This window comes from Zeus faber, assembly GCF_960531495.2.
Source record: "Zeus faber genome assembly, chromosome: 17".
In the NCBI taxonomy this organism is placed as follows: Eukaryota; Metazoa; Chordata; class Actinopteri; order Zeiformes; family Zeidae; genus Zeus; species Zeus faber.
Genome location: NC_137204.1, coordinates 26,701,072 through 26,721,409, shown reverse-complemented (window position 1 = coordinate 26,721,409; position 20,338 = coordinate 26,701,072). Strand labels below are relative to the sequence as shown.

The following is a 20,338-nucleotide window of genomic DNA, read 5'->3' as shown; positions in this document are numbered from 1 at the left end:
GAGCATCTCCATGACTCACTTCTTTTCCTCTGTCGACTGGATCAACAGTCCTGTCATCACTCCTCTTATCCGATCTTCTTTTCTTTGTCTTCGAGTCCTCCCCCCTTATTTCTCCTCCTCCCCTTAGTGTCCTCCTCCCTTATTTCACCCCCCCCCCACTCTCCTCCCCTTAGTGTCCTCCTCCCTTATTTCTCCTCCTTTCCTCCTCTCTCTCCTTCCTCCTCCTCTTAGCGTCCTCCTCCTCTCCTCCCCTCCCTCCTCCCTCCTCCTCCTCTCCTCTAACTCATTGCCTATCCTTTCCTCCCTCAGTTGCTCTGCACTGATGCATGTTTTCATCATCTACCCGTCTCCCACTCCTCCCCCTCCTCCTCCTCCTCCTCCCCCTCCTCCATCTATCCATCTTCATGTTTTTTCCTTTGCTCTGTTTACTCTTACTTCTGGACTGAGTTCATTTTGCTCCGGCTGCTCAATAAAGTACTGTCTCATTCATTTATTTTTGGCTGTATACAGTATGTAAAGCATATGGTGTACAGATAGGGCCAACCTCCCAGAGGAGTAACTACAGTGTTGCTCTGTGTGTTGCTGTGTGTGTGGCTCTGTGTTATATTCTGTGTGAAGCTCTTTGTGTTGCTCTCTGTGTTGTTCTCTATATTGCTCTGTGTCGCTCTATGTGATGCTCTGTGTGCTGTTCTCTGTGGTGCTCTTTGTGTTGTTTGATGTGGTGCTCTTTGTGTTGTTTGATGTGGTGCTCTTTGTGTTGTTTGATGTGGTGCTCTTTGTGTTGTTTGATGTGGTGCTCTTTGTGTTGTTTGATGTGGTGCTCTTTGTGTTGTCCTATATGGTGTTCTTTGTTTTGCTCTATGTGATGCTCTTTGTGTTGTTCTGTGTGGTGCTCTTTGTGTTGTTCGATGTGGTGCTCTTTGTGTTGCTCTGTGTGATGCTCTTTGTGTTGTTCTGTGTGGTGCTCTTTGTGTTTTGTATGGTGGGGGTCTTTGTGTTGTTCTGTGTGTTCTGTGTGGTGCTCTTTGTGTTGCTCTATGTGGTTCTCTGTGTGCTGCTCTGTTCCTCCACTTCTTTTCACTTCTTTGTTGCTCTTCCCCTCCCTCTCTCTCTCGGTATTTATACATATTCCTGTTTATTCTCCCAGTGTTTTCAGTTTTTTTGACAAGTCTTTCTTCCTTCCTTCAGCCCTTGACTGAGACGTTTCCTCTTCAGAACTTGGAGTCTCTCTCCCTCCACGTCTCTGCTCCTCCCATCGCTCTCCAGCTCTCTTTCTCTCCGTCTCTTTCTCCACCCCTCTCTCGTTCTCCCTCTCCACCCTCCCCCTCAGTCTCTCTCTTATCCTCTCTCTCCATCTATCTCCCCCGTCTTTCTCCGTCTCTCTCTCTCCCTTTCCTCTGTCTCTCTCCCTCCCATTCTCTGTCCAATCGCCACTCTCTCTCTCTCTCTCTCTCTCTCTCTCTCTCTCTCTCTCTCTTTCTTTCTCTCTCCATTTACCCCCCCCCCCCCTCGCCCCTCGACCACCCCCAACCCCTCACTCTTTATTACAAAAGATTGCCCCCATGCCTTTTGTGTTTGTGTCTGTATTTCTCTTCCTCTTCCTCTTCCCCCCGTTCCCTGAAGGGACCCGTTCACAGTTTGTAAAATAAGGGAGAACGAGAGAAAGAAAGAGGGAGTGCACATATTTACACTCAAAGCTTGATCTGATGAATACTGCAGCCCCGAGGGGAGCGCTAACACTTTACTTCCTGTTTTGAACGAGCGAGAGGGAGAGAGAGAGAGAGAGAGAGAGAGGGAGAGAGAGAGAGAGAGAGAGAGAGAGGGAGGAGAGGCCAACTGACCCGTGATTTGTGGGCAGAGAGAACAGCTCTTTTATTATTTACAACGAGCTATCACCCAGAACACACACGTTCTTGCCTGCTCCTCTCACACATCCCAACAAGCATGCACGCTAGCGTGCGGCGTCACGCACACACACACACAACACACACACACACACACACACACACACACACACACACACACACACACACACACACGCAAACACACATACACAGGCAAACACAAACACACACACACATGCAAACACACACAGACACACATACACTCATGCAAACACACACTCACACAAACACAAACACACACACACACACACAAGCACACACACACACACACACACACACACATACACATGCACACACACAAGCATACACACAAGCACGCACAACCACTCACTCACTGACACACACAGACACACACACACACACGCACACACATACACATGCACACACACACACACACAGGTAAACACACATACACACACACGCAAACACACACACACCACACACACGCAAACACACACACACACACACTCATACAAAAACTCATACAGCTATGCAAACACACACTCACACAAACGCACGCACACACACACACACACACACACACACACACACACACACACACACGCGCGCACATCGTACAGTATCTGACAGAGCCAGGAGTCCCTCTGGTTGGAGACCAGCAGAACGAAATGTTATTCGATGCTTTTCAATATCTTTGATTTGTGACGGGGTTGGAGTTGGGAGGTGTCGTTCCCTTATCAACCACTGTTACTGTTCGGCACAGTGGTCGTTTTCCTTTTTTATTAATTCATAAAACATTTGACTCAACTTGACTGACTGACACAGTAAAGGCCGACAGCACATAAAGTTGTGGTTATTCCCCTCAAATTTTTTGGATGGATTAAGACCGATCAAATATTTCAGTTGATTAATCAAAAATGTACATGAGGAATGAATAGAAAATAAATTCAATCTTCTGTTTATCGCTTTCCTCCAAATCCTGATCCCGCCCAAATCCAATCCACATCCATCTAATCTTCGTAATATTTGCTAGAACTTGACATTTGGTGAAATTGCCGCGACTTTTCCGCAGTCGACGGCCAAATAAACATCGTGCTTCAACTTGTCGCCCCTTCCCCACGACGAGAGAGCCTACGTCACCGGAAGCTTTGCCGATAAACACAATTTTACTGCAAAAAAACCCCCCCGCATCGAATATTTTTGGTCACAAATCAGTCCTGGAGGGACCGGTTGAGGAAGGAGGTCCTATGTGTAGCCTGTATGTATACGGGAGAGAGAGAGAGTAAAGTGTCTGTGTAAAGTGAGTAAAAGGGAATTTAACTGACAAAATATGAAAAAAAAATACAAATTACACTAAACACCAAACTGCCAAGTGCCGTACAAAACACCTGATAACACCATCAGGGATATCAGACGCCAAAATATCAGAGGGAGCGAGACGCAGACGGGGGAACACGTCGACATTCAGTTCCCCTTTTTGAAAAAACGCCGCTGTGTCCGCCCGGCCTTGAACGCCTCACGGCCCAGGGAGCCGGCGGTCCCCGCCGGGCAGCCAGGGGGTCGGCTCCCGGGGGCCTCCGCTCTCCCGGCTCCGCAGGGCGGAACAGCGCATTTCTTTGTGTCTTATTTTATATTATTTATTTTCCATCCAAATAATGGAAAATTCCCACCCCCACCCCTGCCCCCTCCTCCACCCTCTTCTCCTATCTCCGGAACATCCATTAGAATGTCAGGCACGTCCTCGTCTTCCCTGATCTCCATCACTTCTCGCTCTCCCAACCTCTCCTGCAAATGTTTCTGTTCGTATCAGCGGCGGGAACAAAATAATCCTCTTTGGGTTATTTTATTATTATTTTTTTTTATCCCCCCTCCTCCTCCTCCTCCTCCTCCCGGCTTGGGCAGACGTGATAACCTCAGCCGCTGACCTGCAAATGTCGCTCCGGCTGTTCGCTGGCCACCGGCGCGGCACTCTTTTGGGGCGTCACCGCGGTGACACTTGGTGCACACGGATGAATAGGGAATGTGTGTGTGTGTGTGTGTGTGTGTGTGTGTGTGTGTGTGTGTGTGTGTGTGTGTGTGTAAGCGTGTGCATGTGCGTGAGTGTGTGTGTGTGTGCGTGCGTGTGTGTGTGTGTATGTGTGTGTGTGTGTGTGTGTGTGCGTGTGTGTGTGTGTGTGGAATCTCAGGTGCAGTACAGTCATTGGAGCCTTCCAGAAATATCACTAAATATCAGTGGAAACATTTTCAGTTTGACTTCATTATTGTTGTCAGTTGTACACGTGAACGTGTCACTTTAAACAATGAAGTCGCTGTGAATAGAAGTCAACTGGCAATTTAAGATTCGTAATAAAGTAATAACTGAATAAGTACAATTATGGAAATATACAAAATATCCTGCACCATTGTGTTGCACATTCCAAAAAATATATTTTTTGTATAGTTTCATATCAAATTATATCAAATACTATATACAAAAACTGTACAAAATACTATTTATCAAAAACTACAAAATACTGTATATCAAAAACTGTACAAAATACTATTTATCAAAAATGGCACAAAATACTGTACATCAAAATACTATATATCAAACACAGTACAAAATATTTTATATCAAACACTGGACAAAATACTATATATCATATACTGAACAAAATACTATATATCAAACACAGTACAAAATACTTTATATCAAACACTGTGCAAAATGTGTGTGTGTGTGTGTGTGTGTGTGTGTGTGTGTGTTTGTGTATGTGTGTGTGTGTGTGTGTGTGTGTGTGAGTTAATGGAGTCGTCATAAAGGGTTAGGCTGATGACCTCATCGGCTGCTTGATGAGAGCGTCGTCGTTATCATGCTTTGTCTTGTCAGCGCGGCTCAATTAGCAGTAGATCAAGGCCCGTTCACCCCGTCACACAGCGAAGGGGCTGTGTGACGGGGTGTGTGGTGTGTTTTATATTCGACTTGGATTCCTGAGGACGGAACCGAGACGTATTCACACCGTTTTGTAATCGCAGTCTTGATGGTATAGTAGATCATTTCCCCACACGTTGGGGTCAGAAATCTTGGTAGAAGTGGAACTTCAGGTTGGACGTGATACCGCACACCACCCTCCACTCCACTGTCCCTCGGGGGGGGGGAGGCTCTGAGCTGATATGTGCATGGTCACACACTCTTCGAGGAGGAAGGAAACCAGAGGAATCACCCCACGCCACCTTGAATATCTGCCCAACAGAAATGCCGTCGCATGGATCCGGGCTCTTGTCCCCGAGACCCGGCATCTCCTGGTGGTGCTGGTGGATGGATGGCCGTTTGCGGACTACGTACTCCATATGAAGCTCACCCCCCCTCTCTCTCTCTTGCAGTTCCTGTGCTTGAAGAACATCCGGACGTTCCTCAAGGTTTGCCACGACAAGTTCGGCCTGCGCAACAGCGAGCTGTTCGACCCCTTCGACCTCTTTGACGTCAGGGACTTCGGCAAGGTAAGGCCGCCGCCGCCGCCGGATGGGGTTGTCGCCGGAGCTCCATGGCTGATACGCGAGACGCTCCGGAAAGCTCTCTTCAGAAACGGGGGGGGGGGATCATAAGGACGCTTCACAGTTGACTGGATGAGACACTTTTCCCACCTTTGCGGCTGTTGAAACCCTTTCAAATAGTATTGTATCAAATGGTGGCCTTTCAGAATGTGTGTGTGTATATACATATATATATATATATATATATATATATATGTGTGTGTGTGTGTGTGTGTGTGTATTTTATTTATTTATTTATTTTATTTTTTCAGCAAAAATTCAATGTTTTCCATGAGCTTTCTGCACAGTGTGTGCACAGTGCGTGCACACGTGTGTGTGTGTGTGTGTGTGTGTGTGTGTGTGTGCGTGTGTGTGTGTGTGTGTGTGTGTGTGTGTGTGTGTGTGTGTGCGTCCCCGCCACAGCCAAAATGGGTTTTCCTTTCTCTTTTTTTGTTTTTTTCTCTCCCTCTTTCTTTTTTTGGGTGAAACACAGTTCAAAGTCATATCCGCCTCTTGCATTAGTCCCTTTATAAGTTTGACTTTGAGTGGATGAGCATCTGAGGCGGCACTTCAGGGTCAGCGGGCCCGGCGCCGGTCGCCGGGCGGCCGGAAACGCATCAGCGTCCTCCTTTTGATGGTGGTCCGCGTGCACCGCGGCTCTGCCATTAAAGTGTCTTGTTCAACTCGCACGCCCTCGTGCTGTGGGATTTATGTGACAAGCGGTAAAATATAGTCGTATATATTTCAAATGCCACGTTAAACCATTGAAGGCATTTCTCAGCGGAAGCAGCTCTTGATAAGTAATCCTGGGCGTCCGCAAAACAGGTCTTGAAATGCCCTCAAATTCGGATTTCCTAATATCAGCCCTTGGAATTGTCTTGAATAGTCTGAAATTCAAATTTATGAGGTCGGAATTTCCACGTAAACACTTTGTATGGTTTGTTCATCTCTTTTTTTTTTTTTTTGGCAAATGAGTCAAGTCCTTGCCACATTTCCGAACACTGAACCTGAGGCGCACCCTGGTGCTTACCTGTTCCAGATGAGCCAACTCACCCCGAGAACCGAGGAAATCCTCGCACTTACCACTCCGTCTGAAGTTCTGTGTGAAAAACACAAGGAGCCTTTGGACGCCAGTTCCTGAGCACGCCCCTCAATGCCTGAGCTGAAGGAAACGGCTCTAACAGCACCTCCCTAGAATCCTCTAGTTCATGAACCTAACCCTGTTCCCACCTGATACTTACCTCTCGGTGCCAAATCTACAGCACTTACCTGTGGCACTTGAGTTGAATGAGAGAGACGATGAGTCTTGAAAGCTGCCTTCGAAAAAACGACAAACTCTGGGGTGGGACGGGTGCTGGGTTGTTTGAAGGGTTCCCCCGACCCGCCCTCCGGTAACCGAGAGAGAAGGGGGTGGGGGTGGTTGGGGGATGGGGTTGCGATTTGGCTCTGCTTTGGCCTGGTTTTTGTCCTGGTTTTGGCCTGGTTTTGGCTTGACTTTGGCCTCAGTTCCCGCTGGCAGGCCCTCAGCCTCGGCTCTTTTGGTCCCCGGGGCCCGGAGCTGTCAGGGTGCGTGGCTGATCTGGGAGCTATTAAAGGAAGGATTCTCTCCCTTTTGGTTTCTAATCCCCACGCCCGTGCTGCGGTGTGTGTGTGTGTGTGCGTGTGTGTGTGTGTGTGTGTGTGTGTGTGTGTGTGTGTGTGTGTGTGTGTGTGTGTGTGTGTGTGTGTGTGTGTGTGTGTGTGTGTGTGTGTGTGTGCGTGTGTGTGTGTGTTTCCTGTAAGTGCGCCCGGTGCAGAGCTGAGGGGGTTATGATGTGGTCATTAAAGCGAGGACGCTGGCAGATGTTGGTTCGTCACGATTGTTTTTGAGGTTTTTCTTTCCGCCTTTAAAGGTGATTTTTAAATAAAACTTAGAGTTAAAAGAAAAAAAAAAAGGCTGCAGAGAGGAAACACTTTTTTTGCTTTGTTTGTTTGTTTGTTTGTTTTTGTTTGTAGAATGCCTCTTACGAGCGCCGGCCGCAAACAAATGCAAATGATATTTTGTTTGTCTAATGTGATGAAGCGCAGCGTCGTAGGGGGAGTCAACCACACTCCTCATGTCATACGTGGGAGAGGGAGAACGGAAAGAAAGGGCTGACTGGCTGGCTCTCTGACTGACTGACTGGCTAGCTGACTGGTTGACTGGCCGGCTGTCTGTCTGACTGACTGACTGGCTGGCTGGCTGGCTGACTGACTGGCTGTCTGACTGGCTGGCTGGCTGGCTGACTGACTGGCTGTCTAACTGACTGGTTGTCTGATTGACTGGTTGACTGACTGGCTGGCTGACTGGCTGGCTGTCTGACTGACTGGTTGGCTGGCTGTCTGACTGACTGGCTATCGGTCTGGCTGACTGACTGGCTGGCTGGCTGACCGGCTGGCTCACTGACTGACTGGCTGTCTGACTGGCTGGCTGGCTGACTGGTTGACTGACTGGCTGGCTGGCTGTCTGACTGACTGAATGACTGACTGACTGGCTGGCTGGCTGTCTGACTGACTGACTAGCTGGCTGGCTGTATGGTCTGTACCGCCTGTATGATCTGTACTGCCTGTATGGTCTCTACACTCTACATGGCCTCTCTGGTCTCTACTGCCTGTTTGGTCTGTACTGCCTGTGTGGTCTGTAGCGCCTCTATGGTCTGGACAGTCCACATGGCCTCTACGGTCTGCACTGCCTGTACGGTCTGTACTGACTGCCTGTACGGTCTGTACTGACTGCCTGTATGCTCTGTACCGCCTGTAAGGTCTGTCACGTCTGCACTGCCTGTACAGGGGGTGTGTGCTCACCTCCTCATTGATTTTCCATGGAGTCCAAACATCACACTGTAATGATATTTTTGAAGGGAGCGGGTCCCTTGCAGCCTGGCATTTAGGTACCAAGCAAGTCTCGGGACGACAAAGAAGAGGGTGTTTTCCCCCTCGGGCGGAGGGTGAGTCGTGCTTTTAAAGTCCTTCCAAGACGCTCAACGCCTCATTATGCTGTTGTGTTCATGGTACAAAGGCGTCTTTGGACGCACGTCGGCCTCCGAACCGAACCAGAATTCCCCCGAGCAGCGTCACCGTTACGGGCGTCAGAGCCGAGTCACCGTCCTTTCAGCTTGCTTTCCCGGAACCTCCTCGCTGACTGCGTCATCGTTGGTGTTTCTCTCACACGCGCAAAGAGGGGGGAAAAAAAAAAACCGGCGGAATCCCGTCTCGGCGAACGGCCCAAAGTGGTTTGGACGTGTAGTGAAGCAAACGGCATTTTGTGCCCCGCCGGCGCTTGTCAACGGTCGCTGCGCGTCGACCTGCAGCCTGCAGCGCGGCAACCTTCCTCGGGAGACGTGGTTCTGAGTTCCGGCTTTCGTCTGCGGTTCAGTCTCCCCGTCGTTTCTTTTTTTCTCCCCCGTTTGCCTCGTTTTAGGTTGCCATTGTGCACCTCGTCTGAATCAGGCGTCATTCATTTGGTTCCCGCCAGTGACCGGGTTTTCTCAGAGAAAACTCTACAAAGGGTGGTCCAAAAGAGTGTTGAGTTCCCGATGAGTCCGTCATTTTTTCAGGGCGCTTTTCGATATGCGCGGCATCCTGTCCTGCACAAGGTGAATTGCCGCACGACGCCTGCTTTAAATGGGCTCTGATGGTACAGTGTTGTCAGTATGCCATTGTGGTGTGGTGTGTGGATGGGACGGTTTGAGCAGCCAGACCTGACCTGGGTCTGGGTGATTGGGTCAGGTTGGCTGCATACCTGTTGCTCATTGGTTGGGCTAACGAGCAACAGGTTAAACTGCCATTACCACACTCACTCAGGTGAGGAGCCCTGTCATGACAATGTTCTATCGGCTCCTGGATAATTTCACCGAGCCTCCTCTCTACAATAAACTGGTGTTTTCATCCCTTCGTTGTCCGTGTCTCTCGAGGGCCCTGGAAATGCCACTTGGGTGGCGTGTGGCAGGAGGAACTGCTGCAGCCTTTTCTGCCATGTTCATTTACCTTGGGGGACCAGGGCCACCAAACTCCGATCCCCGTGGAAAAACACGACTGATAGTCGCCTAATTATTGCTTAGATCTTGGTCTTATTCAAGTCACATCATCAGAATACTGTTATGATAATATGACATGAAACCTCTCCATGTGTGTCATACACAGTTAACTGGCAGTCCACAGTTCCTTTGTGTGTAGCTGTGCAGTGGAGTTGTACCAGCACGACGGCTTTAGTTGTTAAGCAATAAACAGTCAAAAAAAACAAAACAATATACAGTAAGGGAACGTAATTAGGCATTGATTAGAAAAGCAAGAACAATCGAGGAAGTTGAGATAATTGCCTTAGCCTGCTGTGATTCAGCCTTAAAGACGACATTTAACAGTACCACAGCATTTGGTATTGCAAGGTTTTATAGGCCAGAAGAGTTCAGCTTTCAGCTAAGTTTACATTAAATTTTTAATCCGTTCGCAGTAATTGTCATTGAAATTAGGGATGTTCCGAAAGACCGGCTTCCCTGACGTTTAAACGGAAGTTTAAACTTGGACTAGGAGGCTAGTCGACCAGTCGAAACGTAAGAAAAGAAGAAATTGAGCGCAATTCAATCTGTAAGTTAAACATTGTCTGAAACCAAATGTTTTTTTATGAAGCAGCGTTTGACGAGGAGGACGTGACATTTGAGTTCAAATATGTGACTTAAATGTGCACATCAATAAAACAAAAATAACACCTTTAACCAGCTTGTTTCCTGCTGTCGAAATTCCACATCAGTATGATGATAAAAAACCTCCATGTTCCACCTCAACTCAACAGCAGAGAGACTCCCGGTGGAACCCGGTGGAACCCGGTGGAACCCGGTGGAACCCGGTGAGACTGTGCAGCAAGGGCTGGAGCTGCTCTGGTGGCACTTCCCCCAGCAAAACAAACGCGGTACTTTCCGCGGAGAGGGACTTCTCTATAGATTTTTAATCCCTTCTGGAAGAGTGGAATTGAAACAGTGGGATGCTGGCGGTGGTGGTGGTGGTGGTGGTGGTGGTGGTGGCGGCGGCGGCGGCGGTGGAACCTCCATCTCTAAACATGAGTCACCTCCGCTCCAGCTCCCGCGGCTCCGGCTCTGCGGTCGCGGGGGGCTCCGGGGGTTCATTTCCCCCGGCCTCTCGCCGCCATCGCTTACTCTAATGATGCCCTTTCCAAGGTCACGGGCGGATGGAGGGGGGTGGAGGCGGACGGGGAGAGGGCGACCGGGTGTTGGGGAAAAAAAGGTAATTGCCCCCTCGGACCCCCGCCTGCCCCGCGTTTGGCCCCGCTCGGCTCTGAACCAGTTGGAGAATGATTCCCCGCTCGCTCGTTCCCTTTTCATTCTCCAAGACTTATCAACCCCACCCGAAAAAAAACAAAACGCCAGAGCCCCCCCCCACTCTACTCCAGCTCTCTCCGCCCCGTCCCCCCCCTCCCTTCCCGTCGTGGTGGGGGCCACCCCTTCTGTTCCCCCCAGGTGGACGCCGCGCCTGCCTGCCGCCCCGCCCGCCCCCGTCGTAAGAAATCCATTAAGACATCGTTAGGGCGGATGAAATCCGGCTTATTACGGCAAAAACCTCCGCCCGTGGAGAGCGATCCTATTTGAAACACCTCCCTCCCCCCCTTTTCCCCTGCTCTTCCCTCCTTCCCCTTCGCCTGTTTCCTCTTTCATTCTTATTATTCGCCACCGACGAGGCGCTGGCGCCATTTAAATGAACGTCGCAATCAGTTTATTTTGCTGTTGCCGCCATTAGCATAATCACCCTGCACCTGTTCACCATCCATCAACAGTTTTTGGTGGTGTTCCGCCTGGAGGAGCGGGCGGAGGAAGGAGGGAAGGGACCCTGACAGAATTTGCCGTCTTCATTAAAGGGGGACGCCGGTACCCCCCGGCCGGGAACGCCGACTCCGAGACGGTCCGGCCGGAGTGAGGAACCGGGGGGAGGCGGCCACGGCTTTCCGGACGCGATTTGAAGGACGGCCGCCTGCTTGTCGGTCAAAGGCTGAGGGGCCGGCCCTTTGGAATTCCCGGCGTGGCGGCGGATCGATCGCCGTGGTTATTATTTTTTAGAAAAGGTGGGGTTTGAGCCGTGCCCATTTCGCCCGCTCCACCCGTGGCTGGAGCGGGCGAAATGGGCACGGCTCAAGCCGATCGCTGTGGGGGTTTTTTTTTATTTTTTATTTTTTTGGAGGGAATCCCATTATTCATTTCCCTTAAGATAAGGTTGCCCAAGGAATTGTCCATTTATCAAAAGGTAAAGCGCGCGCGCACACACACACACACACACACACGGCCTACAACAGCATGTGATGAGCGGTTACATTACAAACTCTCGGGCGGTGCGCTCCATATAAATAACCCGGCAGGAGCATCCACCTTATCAGCGTCCGCCTCGCCGCCGGAGCGACGGCGCTGAAGAGGAAAGATGAGCGAGCCGGGAGTGGCCGCGGGAGCCGGGGAGTGAAGGGAGGCTGCGGGAGGGAAATAAATGATGCGAAGGAAAACCCAGCAGACGCCGGGTTCCTCTGATTAAATTTGCGCCACGCCCCCCTCTCCCCTCCCTCCCCTCCCCTCCCCCTCCCTTCCCTCCCATCGGCATTTGGCGTTCCCTCCGGCCCTCCACACCGCCAGCCATCCATCTCTCCCCCACCTCGCCGTCCTCCGCCCCGGCCGCCCGTCATCCATCTCGCCGGCCGTCTTCATTGTGAGCACGCCGCGATAAGGCCCCCCCTCCCGCCGCCCCAGCCACCATTGTGCCGCCCCCCCCCCCCCGCCGTGATTGCCGAGCAGCGAGGCGGCGCTTTGATTGGCCCCCCTCGCTCGGGGGCCCCCGCGCCCGCCGAACCCTGCTCCTTCCATTTCCTTCCTGCGGCCCAAAATAGCCTGTTGCCTGGCGTCTGCGCCCGGCGCAGCCTGACCCCCGCGGCGTGACTTCCTGACCGCTGGGCCGGCGAAAATGCACTTCACCCAAGTGCATTTCACTCCTGACGCCGCTCTGTACTTTTGAGCCGCCGCCGCGGCGCCTTTCAACACGGAGCCTTGCGACGGCCGCCGGGGGGCTCGTTTCGGCGCGTGGCGGTTTGTCCGCTTTGCTGTCCGTCTTCCGGAAGCCGCGAAAGCGGGCCGATCAAGGAGCGCGCAGATGGTAAAGGATAAAGAGGCGGAGCTCATCCTTCTCCCGCTCACGATCCCTTCTACTGTTTTGCCCTGAAGTCGTTCACATTCAGGTTGACATTTCCTCCCACAGTGTAAGGCCGGTGGGGAGCCGGGCGGTCGGGTGACTACCGGACCAACGCCCCAGTACAAAAAAAATCATTCATTCTAAAGAAACCATTATAAATGCGAACAACAATTATGCATAAACAGAAATAATAATGATAATATTCAAAATAATAATATGAGCTGTTTTATTCAAAAACAAACGTAATAAACGGCTCCTGCAAATCCGACAAACCACAGCCACGCCTCCACCGGGAGTCTCCTCCATCTCCATGGAGAGTCAGAAACAGCAGGACCGGGGTTGGAGGCTCCTTCGTCCGCCCGCAGCGAAAACATTCGAGCCCCGCCCGCCGCCGCGTGCACGCTGGGTACCTTTCTCTTTGAACCAATGGGCTGCGCCGTACAGAGGACGTGTCCAGCTTCTTTCGCGGGTTGAAAACGACGACATGTCCGGCAGAGCGAGCTCTCCGCCGCGAATCAATCAATCGTCGTTAATCAACAGGTTTTCCATAAAATTCCAACATCGAAAATGACTATATTCGCTGTTAGAGTAAAAAAACAACAACAAAAAACCCCGAAACGAACACCAGCAGGATCGGAGAACACGTCCGAGTGACTGAGCTCTCCCAGTTCCCCCAAAACGCAGTATGACGGGCCGCCAGAGGGGGCGGTGTTCTGAGACGTGGGACGCGTCGTCGGATTCAGTGTAAAGGCGGCTTTAGCTTTTGCCTTTTCCGCCGCCCCGTTTTGCAGACAGATCAGCTTATGTTTCATTTCATCAAGGATGGAAAAAAAATATATATGTACACTGCAGATGTTTATACTGCATCATAAACGTTGGGCTCTCTCAGGCCACTGAACTGCGGCCCATCCATAGCGGCCGCAGGGAGGGGCTGATCTGGCCCGGCGCCGGCGGGTCAAGCAGCCGGGGGGGTCGGCGCGTCCGCTCGGGTCGGCGCGTCCGCTTGGATCGGCGGCGGCGGCGGCAGCGGCGGCGGACCCAGGAGTCGGGCGTCATGCGCCGTGGAATAATCGTCCCTAAAGCGGGAAGGGGAAGCACCTGTTCCGAGCAGCGGATCCCGTGCAGGGGCAGGGAAGCGTCTCATCGGCGGCGGCATATTCATTTGCATTTTGATTGAAAAAAACTTTTTTATTTTTTTTGAAGCGAGTTGAACATATTTTGCGTCCCACTTGACAAAATGATAAAAATCACACTGATAAGTCATTTATTTAGTCATTTAGCATAAAAACCCTCCGCGGCCAAATCCTTACAAAACGAATAATGATGTTCTGTGTCTGATGGAAAAATTCAACCTGCATTGATTTAGGTTTTAGTTTTCATAATTCAAGATTCAAGATTCAAGAGGTTTATTGGTCACATACATATACATACTTTCATACATATACATACTTGCATACATATACATACTTTCATAAATATACATACTTTCATACATATACATACTTGCATACATATACATACTTTCATAAATATACATACTTTCATACATATACATACTTTCATAAATATACATACTCTCATACATATATGCAGTTAAATGTAATGCAACGCACCCGGTGATTACACACAATATGTCCTAGACTGAACACAGTAGCTACCTAAGAAGAAGAATTGGGTTGTATTATAAAATGTGTGTAATGTGTGTTGTAATGTATGCAATGTAAAAGACATAAATAAAAAAATGGTATGATTCAGTCTTTTGCTTCTGAATTTCCGAATTGGATTTACTTTACATTGACGTTCATTTACGACCGACATGAGCGACTGAAAACAACCAAGGCAGACATCGGCATCATTGGAGCAACCCGGAATTTTAGTGCCTGAGCACCTCTTTCCAAATTGAACCAAATACAAGTGCAAGATGCAGGAAGGAATAATAATAAAAATAAAAATAAACTAGTGTTCTCTTTGTTGTTGTTTTTTTTTTTTTTTACAATATTCAACCAAATACGAGTAGTGCCAGAATAGTATGTCATGGCTCGGAGCCGGCGTTCAGGTGTTTCTGAAGGTGGTCTCATACCTTATCAATAACTAATATCAATACCTAATATCAACACCTAATATAAATATCCAATATCAATACCTAATAGCAATAGCTAATATCAATACCCAATATCAATACCCAATATCAATACCTAATATCAATACCTAATATCAATACTTAATATCTGCCCAAGTACCCCGCCCTGGTGGACAGTGTGCTGCAGCTCCGACGGCCCGGTCACCGTCCACCTCCGACCCTGTCGTGCGGTGATGCCGCACGATCACTTTGCATGTCCACCTCCCTCCCTCCCTCCCTTCCATCCTCCCTCCCTCCCTCCCTCCCTCCCTCCCTTCCATCCTCCCTCCCTCCCTCCCTCCCCCCTCCGCCGAGCCCTTCCCAACTACATGTTTTTACATAAGGCTTCCAAGACACGATCAATAATTCATCCCAAATGCCACACCGCTGATGATAATTCTCCTGACATGAATTATAAATCGGAACTCCCCCCTCCCCCGCTCCCCCCTCCCCTCCCAGAGCCCTCATTAGTTCCTGAGCTTGTTACCACGGCGCCAGCGCAAACAGGTGGTTGCCGAGCGATGGGCTGTTGTCTGGGATATGGAGCCCATGGCGCAAAGCGTTTGGGCTCCGGGGGGAGGGGGGGGGGGGGCGGTGTGCCTGGGTTCCACTTGAAAGGAGGAGGGGAAATGAGAGCGGAGGGGACGTGGGTGTTTGACGGGAGGACGTTGACGACACATCCACTCATCCACTGGTCCTCCGCGAATTCACATTTGAGTGACGGGCGAGGAGGGAGATGAGCTGCGTGGGGGCTGGGATGGGCATTAAAAAGGTCCATTTAGGCCACATCCGAATGGACGGGCCAGTTGCCACTCCATAGATCAGCTGTTACAGTTATTACATCATCGCCTGAAGTTGTGTAAAATTCCACAACTGACGTTGGTTTCTATCCGCAATCGGAGGCAGATTTTAAGCCAATGTTAGACGTGTCGCTATGAGTGGAATGTGATTTATGTGCGTTTCCATCAGTTGGTTTTTAAGGTCAATTAACTCTCTCCCCAATTTTTTTAGATAGCGTTTCTGCAATAGCTTTATACGTGTTTTTACAATATCATAAACGTACATGATGGTAGACACAACGTCCGTGTTTCCATATTTTCCTTGCCGTATATTACAATTTTTCTTTCTATATAATTCCTCCAGTCAACGCTCCGCATCCATATTTCTTCTTCCGATTGTATCCTCCTTTGGTTTGTTCACCGTTGCAACCGACGCGCTATTTGAAAGCCGCCGGTGGTGGAAGCGGCACGAAGGTGATGAGGTGTATGAAAAAAAAAAAAAAAACAGTCATTGAACTCCAAAATCCTTGTGCAGTCAGAATCCTATTGTGAAAATAATTGGCTTTTCTTTTTCTTTTTTTTTTTCATGTGGAGCTGCAGACGTCAGCTTCATTGTGCCGGGCGACAGTCGACGGTAGACAATAGGCTGGAGCTCCCAGTTGGGCTCTTTGATTTGGGGATTCTCAGCACATAGGGCCAGGATGGATGGATGGATGGGTGGATGGATGGATGGATGGCTGAGTGGGTGGATGGTTGGATGGAGGGATGGATGGAGGGATGGATGAATGGATGGTTAGATGTGTGGTTGGTTGGATGGGTGGAGGGATGGTTGAATGGTTAGAATTCACTCACTCCATGGGTGAGTGAATGGGTGGAATGTTGGTTGGATGGATGGATGGATAGACGGATAGATGGATAGATGGATGGGTGGGTGGGTGGGTGGGTACTGGGTGGTGGTAACTGCGGTACCTGCGGTGGGGGGATAAAGAGAGGGCGTCGTGCGGAGGAAGGGAGGCTCCCCCACATGAGCGCTCATTATTTCTCCCTCTCAGACGCCTCCATCCTCCTCCTCCTCTCCATCCTCCTCCTCCTCCTCCTCCTCCAGCGGCCACCGAGGGCGTGTGATGGACAGCTACGTTCTCCCAGGGGATGCTGCCATGAAAAATGGAGGGAGAGGGAGAGGGAGAGAGGGAGGGAGAGAGGGAGAGACTGCATACCGGTGCTCCGTGAGGGGGCTGAACCGCTCCCGCTCCGGAAGGATGAATCACTCGGTCGCCGCTGCTTCCACGTCTTCTCGGCCTCTTGTACGCTGCATCTTGGAGGTGTTTGCGCTCGGCCCCTTCAGCGCCCGGCGGGGGGCTGAATCTCACATCTCGTATGGATGTTTGACCGTAGTTCGGGAATGACGATCGACGCGAGAAACTTGTTTTGACCCGTGTCTCCGCATCAATATCCCAAGTCCCAGACGATGCCTAGACAAATCGACCACATCGCCATGGTCGCGATGTATCGCCCGGGCCCCGGCATGGGCTCAATGGGCTGTTTGTTTTGATGACTCCCTCCATTTCCATAACCTGATGTCGACGTTTTGGTTGACTTTGGTGCTTTCCCGACACGTCTTACGCGCGAGGAACATGATAGAAACAGTCATCGGGGTATGGTGGATGTCATGACCGGGCGGGTGGAGGCCCTGCCCACAAACATCTAATAATAATAATAATAATAATAATAATAATAATAATAATAATAACTTTACTGTTACGCAGCCTTAAAGACAACAATCACATATTGCCATAACCAAAAATCCCGCACAACATCTAGTCTCGACATCACAATGTCTATATTACAGCCATTTAACCTGATGTATAGCGGGTGTTTATTTTGGCAATTAATCATAAATCATATCAAAATATCGCTTGAAGGCCTCGGCCTCCGTATGCTCTCGGTGAGCTCCGTGATGGCTCCCACACACGCCTTGCCCACGCCATTTTGGAGTTGTACGTTGAGTGGGGGCTAAATCCATCAGCATGATTGACGCTTTCACGCGACATTTGAACGCACGAGGAACAGGCAGAGGCGTGGTTTATTAACATCCAGCAGTGCCAACCGGGTTCACAAGATGACCTGACGTTACCATAACACAGCCTCAAACACCACATTCTCATATATATATATATATGTATGTAAATATATATATGAATCATATAAAATCATATATATATATATATATATATATATATATATATATATATATATATATATATATATATATATATATATAAAATCATATAAAATATTTCTTATAGACCTTAAAACAACAAACAACAACAAACTGAGCCACGTCCTCCGGCCGTAGTTGCAACTCGAGAGTTAATCGCGCATAAATCACACTTTGTATATTCTTTATATGTTGATATATTTGGCTTTTTTTTTTTTTTATACAAATTGTCTGTAATTTGAAAATGTAGCTCGGCCGATTGTGATTGTGATTGTGATTGTGACGGCGTCCTCTCTACTTCATAGTTTATGAGGTATAACTAGACGAACAGCGATATAATAAAAACTTTATTCCCGGATTAAATCGGTGCATATCTTTCATTGGCCATAACAGTTTAAAAAAATAAATAAATAATAATAATAATAATTAGGAATTGCTATGCAGTGGTGATGGAGTAACACAGATCCGGCGTCCGGGCAGGAGTCCACGACCGCGCCGTGACGGTGGCGGTGGTTGCAGTGACGAGCCAACGGGAACATGTTTATCTTAGAAAGCGGCCAAACTGAAATCCCCCGAATGAAAACCGTCTGCTCCCATATCTGTTCACGATAAGCCTTCCCCCCCTCGGAGCTGAACCTCGCACGGCGTTCGATCGAGGGTACGATCGATCAATCGAGGACGCCGAGCGAGGGGGGTATCGCAGCGGGCACTCGGAAGCCAAATCCAAGGACAATGGTGTTCCGGTTCTGCGCAGAGGGCGATGGCTCTCTGTTGGAAACGCACCATTGTTAAACATGTTTTATTAGTATTTGCAGTTTAAATTGTTAATCCGTTTTGGTCCGCCGCTTTCATATCTTTAATATGGCCGACGCCGTTCCAAATGACCTTGTAGAGCCAGCTGCAGGGGGCCAAAGCAAAGGAAGAAATAGCATTTATAATAGCATTTATAATAGCATTTATAATAGCATTTATAATAGCATTTATAATAGCATTTATAATAGCATTTAATATCGTTTATGCCGGCACAAAGGATCTGAATGAGCGTCCTCTTTATGCCCAACTGTTTCAAATCAAGCGCATCAAAGGGAGGTTATTAAAAACGCTCGGCCCAAACACGGCCGTGTCACATGCAGATAAAATGCTTTATTGAATTGGAACATTGACGCCGCTGTCTGCAGAGGCCATTTAAACTGTCACTGCTTTTATACGGGCCAGTCCATCAATGTGTCAGGGCTGCCCCGCATGCACGCACGCGCACACACACACACACACACACACACACACACACACACACACACACATAACATACAGCTGCATAGACACACATACGCAGAGATTGAAGCACACACACACACACACACAACATGCAGCCACAGGAATACACACCCAGATACACAACATGCAGCTAATTAGAAACTCACACACACACACACACACACACACACACACACATACATACATTCACAACATGCAACTACATAGAAACACACACACACACACACATACACACACCATGTACTTACATAGGAACATACACACATACACACACCATGTACTTACATAGGAACATACACACATACACACACACCATGTAGTTACATAGAAACACACCCACATACACACACGCACACACACACACATGCACACACGCACACACACACACACATACATATAACATACAGCTGTATAGACACACATACACAGACAATGAAGCACACACACACACACACACACACACACACACACACGCAACATGCAGCCACAGAAATACACACTCAGATACACAACATGCAGCTAATTAGAAACTCACATGCACACACACACACACACACACACACACACGCACACACACACACACACACGCACACACACACACACACACACACATACATACATTCACAACATGTAACTACATAGAAACACATACACACACACACACACATACACACACCATGTACTTACATAGGAACATACACACATACACACACACCATGTAGTTACATAGAAACACACCCACATACACACACGCACACACACACACATGCACACACGCACACACGCACGCACACACACACACACACACATATAACATACAGCTGTATAGACACACATACACAGACAATGAAGCACACACACACACATACACACACACATCATGTAGTTACATAGAAACACACACACATACACACGCACACACACACACACACACACACAAACACACTCACACACGCACACACACAAACACACACACACACACACACACACACACACACACACACACACACACACACACAGACACACACCCATTAAGTCAGTGTTGGTGCTTTGTGAGGCAGTAAAATGAAATGTAAAATGTAAATGTGGGACCCGGCTCGTGGTCGTGGTCGTGCTTAGGAAGCTGCAGCAGCTCGCTGAACATTATGGGATGTCAATGACCGGTCCTTCTCCTCATCTCCATCTCCTTCTCCCTCTACTTCTTCTCCTTCTTCTTCTGTAGCCGGATCACAACACGTGAGGTTACATCAGCAGAGGACGTTTCAACGACTTCCCCTTAAACTAATTCACAAGATAAAATAAGATAGTGTAAGAAATGACTTTATAATGGAATAATATATATGTATATATATAATATTTTATACATACTATTATG

General features: G+C 49.0%; 1 protein-coding gene across 4 annotated transcripts in view; it reads left to right on the top strand.

The window, feature by feature from the left end:
• Positions 1-20,338, top strand: part of vav2 (vav 2 guanine nucleotide exchange factor) — a gene marked incomplete at its 5' end in the record, with an annotated part of 226,110 nt that overhangs the window by 54,718 nt on the left and 151,054 nt on the right. For all 4 annotated transcript variants that reach the window (XM_080018154.1, XM_080018155.1, XM_080018153.1 and 1 more), the window contains one exon: positions 5,229-5,345. In XM_080018154.1, the coding sequence (XP_079874280.1) occupies positions 5,229-5,345 (117 nt within the window). The remainder of the gene's footprint in view (positions 1-5,228; positions 5,346-20,338) is intronic.